At 42.2% G+C, this 8,982-nt stretch overlaps 1 protein-coding gene and 1 pseudogene across 1 annotated transcript; both read left to right on the forward strand.

Annotated features, from left to right (window-relative positions):
* Nucleotides 1–833: 833 nt before the first annotated feature.
* On the forward strand, nucleotides 834–4,204 carry LOC111094904 (proline-, glutamic acid- and leucine-rich protein 1-like). Its single transcript, XM_038586575.1, has 2 exons — nucleotides 834–2,998; nucleotides 3,938–4,204. The coding sequence occupies exon 1, from the start codon at nucleotides 1,114–1,116 to the stop codon at nucleotides 1,837–1,839; it is 726 nt and encodes a 241-aa protein (XP_038442503.1). The 5' UTR covers nucleotides 834–1,113; the 3' UTR covers nucleotides 1,840–2,998; nucleotides 3,938–4,204.
* A 3,417-nt stretch (nucleotides 4,205–7,621) lies between these two features.
* On the forward strand, nucleotides 7,622–8,174 carry LOC111094947 (annotated as a pseudogene).
* Nucleotides 8,175–8,982: the final 808 nt, after the last annotated feature.

The raw sequence follows: 8,982 nt of genomic DNA on the forward strand, positions 1-8,982 counted from the left end.
GTTCTTTCTGTGACCCCGGGAATCCTGAGACCACACTGTCCCACATAGGATTTTGCCCCACTGTGCCAGCTAAGCACCTTTCAGGTGGGAACATTCCTCATCAGAGCAGCTTCTGAAAGTTCTGATTTTGCACTCCACTGCTGTATCACTTACTGGTAGCTGGAATATGGAGGATCCCTTCCCCCCCCTCAGTTTATCTTCCAATATATCCCCTCATTCACTTCTCCGCACCTCGTACTTTGCAAAAAGTGGTCACTTTTCTATTTGTAGAATTGCAGTAATTCTTTTCTTAGATAACAGCTTGAGTTCACAAGTGTTCAAAATGATTTGAAAGCTATCTATCTGACTTTAAGTGATCGGATGAAACGAGGGTCCCTTACTCTTCCACCATCTTCCCTCCTCTGTCCCAAGTAGTTTTAATGGTGAGAAAATATCCAAATTCCCTCTCCCTCTCTCATGGGAGGTTTCTACCGTTGCTGCTGTTTGATATATCCATTAAAAATAATAATAATGAGTGGTCTCTATTGGCATGAACCAACCCCAGGAGGTAACTGGGAAACAAATCAGTTTGCATGCCCCAAAGTGCTCTCATATCTGGACACTGATTTGTCTCAAAGGTAGAATATAAGGGTGGGGAGTACTGTGGGATTAAAGAAGAATTCAAATAGTAGTACCCTCGGGTCTAGGGGTAACCTGAGGCCTCGCTCACCATTGGACCCCAGCCATGTCAATCATTCCTTCTCAGCAAATCAGCTTAGAGCTCATGGTGGAGGAAGTGGCCTTTTGTTGACTCCTCCAAGTTCCACCTCTCGTCTTCAGGCCAATGGAATCCTTCGTGCCTTGTCCACAACCACCTCAGGCGCCATCTTCTTCGAGGGCTCCTTGGGGTGCCCCTCTGTGCCTGCTGTGACAGGGCTTCCACAGGCACCTTCATGGACTGTTGGGCCCTCTGAAGCCATCCTCTCTGCCGCCCCCACAGCCTCCTGACAGGTGCTTCTGCCAACAACCTCCCCTTGGGGGAAGTCACTTCAACAGGTGCCATCTTCGCCGCAGTTATCGCTGCGGCCTGATCACAGCTCCAGTTGAGGCACAGACCTGCGGGCCCCTCCTGCCATGTCTGCCACAGAGGATCCAAGTCTGATGCCAGGTGGCCAGGACCCCAGGCCCCTCAGGGTCCCACTGTCACCTTCAGAAGGGGTGGATGGAGTCAGGGAGAGTGCAGCCTTCCTAGCTTCTGAAGGGCTTTCCCGAGCCCTTCTTGAAAAGGAGGGTGGGCGGGACGCTGCCCAAGCCGCAGAAAAGATCTGGGATGTAGAGATGCTAGAAGAGGAGCATGAGGGGGAAGTGGAGGAGGAAGAGGAAGAAGAGGAGTTTGATTTCGAGTTCGGGGACCAGGAAGTCGATGAGTACCAGTCGCCAGATTTCGAGTATGAGTTTGGGAATGAGGAGGAGTCTGAGTCAGAAGAGGGCGAGGCCAACGAGGAAAAGAATGAGGAGGAAGAGGAAGTGATTGAGCAAGAGGAAGGCAACAGCCAAGGCCAAGAGCATGCAGAAATTGCTGCGGGGCCTCCTGAGGCCCCCATGACTCGATTTTGGTCCCTCTTCAGGGTTTTGATTCATTCCCTGCTACACCGTATCCATGATAATGACCATGTCCTGGTCCAGCCCCACACATGCTGCATGGTGATCAGCTGCCACTCCTGGGAGGCCCAGGACTGTGGAGAGGGACCGGTGCCTCCAGATGTGGAAGAGCCAGGAAGAGTCCTGGATCAGGAGCACCCGAGAGAGGAAGCAGAAGTCTGGGTGGGCGAATACCAGGCAGAGGGCTCCCCACCCTGAGGGCGACAGGCACCAACAGAGGGCCCTGCATCCCAAAAGGCAGAGGAACCTGCAGCAGAGGCCCTGGGAGATGCCTCTGAGTCCTAGGAAGATGGGGACTGTGTATCCTTCAAGTTCCAAGATGGTGAGTGGCGGCCAAGTCCTCAGGACCTTGAAGCCCCCACTGGGGCACCCAGCTTAAAGGCAGGCAGTACTCAGCACTTGCTTTTAGCCATTAAGCAGCAGGTGAAAGCTCTCAAAAACCTTCAGGCCCAGTATGCCCAAGTAGAAGCTCAATTCTACAGAGATTTTCACGATCTAGAGAAAAAGTATGCTGCGTTCTACCAACCTCTGTTTGATAAGAGATCTGAGATCATCAATGCAATCCATGAGCCCACAGAAGGTGAATGTCAGTGGCAAGTAGGTGTTCATGAAGGCACATGTGGAGATATGGAAAGAGAGCCTGTGGGAGAAGGGCACACAAATGGCATACCTCACTTTTGGTTGACGGCTTTTTAAAACGTGAAGATCCTCAGCAGGATGATCCAAAAAAGTGATGAGCTTGTACTAGAGCACCTGGAAGATGTAAAAATTAAAATTTCAGGATTCGAGGAACCAATGAGCTTCACCATAGAATTCATCTTCAAGTCAAATGAATACTTTTTCAACAAAGTCCTGACGAAAACCTACCAACTGCGATCAGACCCAGGTGATTCTGATCCCTTCTTCTCCAAAGGGCCAGAAATTATCAGTAGCACAGGGTGTAAGATCTACTGGAAAGAGGGGAAAGATGTCACCATGAAAACTAGCAAGCTGCAGAGAGGTGAGGTCCGCAGAAGTTTTGCATCCACCACCAGGAAGATGCCTGGCTCTTCTTTCTTTTTTTTTTTTTTTCTGGCTCTTCTTTCTTCACCTACTTCTATCCTCCTGATTCTCCTGAGGTCAGAGAGATGGATGTTGCCACCGATTATAAATTGGGCTATTTTTTCCATGAAGTTCTGGTCCAGAAGTCTGTGTTATTCTTCACTAATGAAGCCAGAGATTATAACTATGAAAGTGCTGACGATGATGCCCGAGAAGCTGGAAGTGAGGAAAAGAAAGAAGTGATCAGAAATGAAAAACCTGACAAAAGGGCTGGAAAAGATCTGGACCCAGAAGAGAGCAGTTGCTAAGAACCCAGGTATGTGTGTGTAGTTTTGTGTATCACCCAGCCATGCCTGACATACATCAGTTGTGCTTCTAAACGTTCTCAGTAAACCACAAGATCTATGTCTAAAACGTAGTTCGGTGAGCCAGTGTAATGTTAATGATGTCTATTTGTATAGAATGCAGCATATTCTGAAATGTACTTCATTCACAGCTACAAGTCCTTCCAGTTACAGCTGTAAGTCTTCTACAGGTGGGAAATGTGTCTGCCCTGGTAGCAGAGACCAATGTTTCTTTAGAACATGGTTACCAGAACAGGTGGCTAAAGCAGCCTATATGAACACTAGCTGCGCCTTCATCATTTAGTTATAGTAATGTGACCTCCTATATGAAGTAGAGATAATTCCTTTGAGAATGTGACTACTTACACAGGTATCATAAGAATTGTGTGTAGGACCACATTTAATGAGTGATGCCTAGCCATTTGTTCAGTTATAATTTTTATATTTCAGGGGACAGTGAAAAGAAAGAAAATAGTCCTGGCAAGATTACTGTTTATCACTGGATTGGTACACAAGTTGATCTATGTCCAACATATTTTGTCCTTTCCTTTAAATTTCTCCTTTCCCAGATGTTGGAACTTGGATTCTGGGAGGTAAACAAGTATACTTTATGGATAGAGTACAGGCTTTTAAAATCAAAGAAATGGCTAAATACAGAATGTTTCCTCAAAACAAAATGAATAAGCCTTTTTGGTGTTTGGCAAATAACAGATGAGGTTGACATGTCACAGAATTGAAGACATTAGATTATGCAAGAGCGCCCTGATACCCAGGGTTCTGGGTTACAAGAGGAAAACATGATTTCTCCTGTTAGCTCAGAAGTACATAGGATTGCCTATTCTTAGACTAAGAAAGTCACTGTTGCATGTTAGTCAAGTTCAATTTTTAATTGTATCTTATTTCATCTACAGTTCGGAGGCATAGAAGACATGAATGAAGAAAGCAACAATGTGTTTGTTCTTCATGGAATCAAGATTTTCCAATTTTCACTTGTCCATGAAATTTTATCACCATTCATTTTATTCCAATGTCTTCAGATATTCCAGAATTATGACAGCAGTTGTTCACATTAAAAATAAATGTTTGTTTAAAATGAATAATTCGCAGATTTTTTAGATATATAGCACCAACTCAGATCTATCTTTGTATCTTTTTGTTTGGGCCCACCTGACTATTACTGAAAGGAACTACTTTCAACAATTTGGTTGTTTTAGGTTCTTTTATATATCCTACAATTAATTAAAAACTTATAAACAACTTATATAAAGGATGTTGTCCCTACTGCATTCTTTTAAAGTTATCTGATGGATGACCTACCTTACCTGGAGACCAGTGGTGCTGGGTTGTACTGCACTGATGTGGACCGGTGGCAGCAGCATCACCTGGGAACTTGTCAGAAATGCAAATTCTCAGGCCTCACTCAGGCCTCAATTGGTAATTCTGATGCTGGGCCACAGTCATAGTTTTAGAAGTCCCCCAGGTGATTCTGAATCTCAATGATGTTTGTGAACCACTCATTTCAAGCAATGAATGCATCTATGGTAGGAACAGCATTAATTCAGTGATGTGAGGTTGGTTCAGGTAGACTGTAAGGTCTGAGCTGGGAATGAGAATGGAATTCTCAAAGACCTGGGACACAGAGAACGACATTTTAGAAGGACAAACATTAGATGATGGCAGTGCAAAATAATGCATAAGGGAACAAGTTCATTGCAGAAATGCACAAACACTATGACACCATGTATATGAACTTTCAAAACATGCAAAATAAACATTTAGATTATGGATACATATATATGTAGTAAAAAGTGATGGAGCAATGCACAAATATGTAGCATGCAGAAAGGCATGTAGTGGAACAATAAAGATCTTTTTTAGGATACTGGTTATGTCTTGTGTAGATGGCTAGAGGATAATTAAATTGGGGATAGGATATCTTAGTTTTCTACTTCTGCCATAACAAATTACATAAAATAGTTGGTATAAAACAGAAATTTATACCCTCACACTCTGGGGGCTGACACTGGCAGTTCTCTGTTTCTGGAATTCTGTTTTCAGGTAAAATCAGGTTGAGGACACAGCCACATTTCCTTTGAAGGTCAAGGAGAGAATATTCCTTGCCTCTTCCAGATTCTGGTGACTCCTGGAATTCTTTGGCTTGTGGCAGCATAACTCCAATATCTGCCTCCGTTTTCATATGACCTTCCCTGTGTGTCTGTGACTTAATTTTCCTTCTCTTTTATCTTACAGTCATATTAGTCATTGAGTTTAGGCTCACCCTCCAGTTCCATCCATGTCAAAGCAAATGGTGGTTATTTGTCCTCTCTGATGGCTGAGCAATATTCCACTGTCTATATATACCACATCTTCTTTATCCATTCCTCTGTTGAAGGACATCAAGGCACCTTCCACAGTTTGTTGTGGACATTGCTGCTATGAACATTGAGGTATAGGTGTCCTAGGGTTTCACTGCATCAGTATCTTTGGGGTAAACACCCAGCAGTGCAATTGCTGGGTCGTAGGGTAGCTCTATTTTTAACTTCTTGAGGAACCTCCACACTGTTTTCCAGAGTGGCTGTACCAGTTCACATTCCCACCAACAGTGCAAGAGGGTTCCCCTTTCTCCACACCTTCTCCAAGATTTGTTGTTTCCTGTCTTGTTAACTTTAGCCATTCTCACCAGTGTGATGTGGAATCTCATTGTGGTTTGGATTTGTATTTCCCTGATAGCAAGTGACATGGAGCATTTTTTCATGTGTCTGTTGGCCATTTGCATGTCTTATTTGGAGAAATGTCTGTCCATGTCTTCTGGCCATTTCATGACTGGATTGTTTATTTTTGGGCATGGAGTTTGAGAAGTTCTTTATAGATCTTGGATACTAGCTCTTTATCTGATATTTCATTTGCAAATATCCTCTCCCATTCCATAGGTTGTCTTTTACTTTGTTGACTGTTTCCTTTGCTGTGCAGAAGACTTTATCTTGATGAAGTCCCAATAGCAATTTGTGCCTTATCCAGTAAATGGTGAAGTTTACCAGCTGAGTCTGGTCAGAGAAAGAGACAATCAAAGGGAGCCTTGCAAAAACAGTCAACCTAGGATGATTGCAGGCATATAAAATCCTGTGCTTTGTTCTCTGGGGTGGAAAATCAGAGGTTTCACACTTTAGAGGAGGGGTAATAGGCTTTGCCCAAGTAATCCAACCAGTCTTTAAACAAATAAAAAAGCAAAGAACAATAACAAGCACCAGAGGGGGAACCAGTAGCAGAATAGCTACAATTATCATCTCAAATGCACAGTTTTCCACAAAAAATTAAGAGATGTGCAAAGAAACAGGGAAGTCTGACCCCAGTTTTGATTTACTGCTTTCCACCTCACTGGTAAGAAAGAGATGCTCCACCCTAAATGGGATGGGATGGCCAAACACAAGACAGATGAAATAAAACAGAAGTTTATTAATCAGTTGTACAGTTCCAAAGGAAATCATGGCAGTCTACCCAAGGCCACTTGAGAGTTGTACTTGGAAACAGAGTGAATAAGCAGGGGCTGAGGAGGAAAGGCTTTGTAGAAACAAGAGGTTAATGTGACCCTTAATTTTATGGGAGGATGTGATTGGTTTGAATAGTTTTGCAATCTGACAAGGAAGTGAAAAATATTAGGCTGAGGATTGGGTGGAGTATAGCGATCTGGCTCTTAGGGGACCTGTCTGTCTAGACAGGTCTTCCCACTGGCTGGGGGGCAATATTGGGTAATAGCAGAAGGACACACAGCTAGGCTTTTGAGTCCACATGTCAAAGTAGCACATGGATTTTTAAGCCTTCCAATATAGACCTAAACAGTGGGAAAAAACTCATCAAAAGGAACTGCCTGGCTTTCCCTGTGGATCCCTGCTTGTGAAGGACTGCAGATCAGTAAGTGAGAAATTGTGAATTGTTGAAGTGGCTGCTGCAGGCTAAGTAGGAAAGACAACAAAGATTGTGCAGTCAGGACTGTCATAGGAGCCTGAGGGTATATTTCTAGCATCAGAGTGTTACATGAAGCACTCATAAAAGATGAGGCCGGGGGGTCCCTGGGTGGCTCAGTTGTTGGGTGTCTGCCTTTAGCTCAGGTTCTGATCCTGGGGTCCTGGGATTGAGTCCCACATTGAGTTCCCCACAGGGAGCCTGCTTCTCCCTGTGCCTATGTCTCTACCTTTCTCTCTGTGTCTCTCATGAATAGATAAATAAAAATCTTAAAAAAAAGTGAGGCCAAGAGAAAGAAAGCTTCTTAGCAATCAAACTAAATCCAAGCACAATGTCTTACCAGAGCAAAAAGGAAATATTCAGATTTTATGAAAGCCTGCATTCAGGAGGAGTAAATCCACCAAAGAATGAAACTGGATTGTTGACATCAATTTATTAAATTATAGGAAGTATAAACACAAAAGAGAAATCCATGAAACAAAGTAGAATTGGACTTGATATAGATATTACTTTGATCACATCAATACCAAGAGCAGAAGAAAGTCTAACAAGTATCTAGAAAGCTGGTGGTTATGAAATGACAAATCAGTATGTAAAGCAAAATGGAAAATAGAACATAATCTTCCCTCTGGCAATCTCTGGTGGACTATGTTATTGGGTCTGTATTTTCTCATGTCTTCCACTTTTTTTAACATTGAATAACTGACACATCAGACCTAGATTCTCCAGGACAAGCTGTAAAACTGAAGAGACGGTAAAACCACTTGATATGGCACAAGTGGGTGAGACCGCTTCTGGTAATGCTGAATCAACTAATGGAGCAGTTAATTCAAATCAAGCAGTTCAAGTGAGGCAACTGATAATGGTTTAGAAGAAGAGGAAGAAACAGTTCTTTGGGATATCTCACCCTTTAAGCACCAGTAATTCTAGATAGCAGTTATTCATCAGGTCATGCAGAGGCCACCTATGAGTCAGACTAGAAAGTATTTGACCTTTATTATGTCATGAAATATGCTCTGCTACTAACAGAAGAACAACTAAATCGTAAATCTGCTTTTCTCCTGAATGAAAGGAGCACACCAGAATTCTGCCTAATTTTAGACCTGTATAAAACACTACATGCACTGTAGTCTAAATGACCTTGGAGATGTTGACCTTACTTTCCAGTCATTTGCAAGATATCCTTGATCAGATTTTGGTTAGTTTAAGACTATGCTTCCAGGAATCCTGAAAATCAGTTTATCTCAAAATATGAGGTTGTTCTTTTTATTATTCCTCAGACAGCATTAGCAATACCACCTAAAAGTGTTAGACCCTAAAAGGCAATTGCTCAGGCACTAACCTTTCTGTGAACATTATTTTAATTTATAAGGAACATATACAAAGTATTTACCCTCAGAAGACATCTTTCAAAATTGTAATTGTTGACAAACTACCACAAGCCTTTACATATCAGCTTTTCAATGGAATTGTTACAAAAAGCAGGCTTGTAGTTAATATATTACAATATACTCCTAAAAGTGATTCCTTTTTTGTAGAAGCTTGTAGTCTTGAATGGAGATTTTCGACCTCACATCAGAGGAAAATTTTGCTTGCATGATTTGCTGTCTTCAGATTAAATACAAAGACTTGTCAAATCGCTTAAGGGAGAGAGAATACAGGGCCCTATTGGATGAAGGCAAAACATTGTTATTACTATTGAAATTTTTCATTTTTAGCAAATCTTGCATTTCTTAATTGTGGTGTTCAGTGATAATCAATGGTTACAGAAAGAGACTTTATCTCAGATTCAATACATAGAGAGGCTGAGGCAAAATGTCCTTGGAATTCATGCAACTCTGAAATTTTTTACATACAGAACATATGTAGTTTACATAGAATTATGCTTCTGCCACAAGTACTTTTGACCTGTAGTCATAAAAGATTTTATAATAAAAAAAGATGAAAATGGACTTGTATTTCTCTCACCATTTGGTGTTCTCAGTGGATTCAAAGC

Source organism: Canis lupus, chromosome X, assembly GCF_011100685.1.
Source record: "Canis lupus familiaris isolate Mischka breed German Shepherd chromosome X, alternate assembly UU_Cfam_GSD_1.0, whole genome shotgun sequence".
Lineage (NCBI taxonomy): Eukaryota > Metazoa > Chordata > Mammalia > Carnivora > Canidae > Canis > Canis lupus.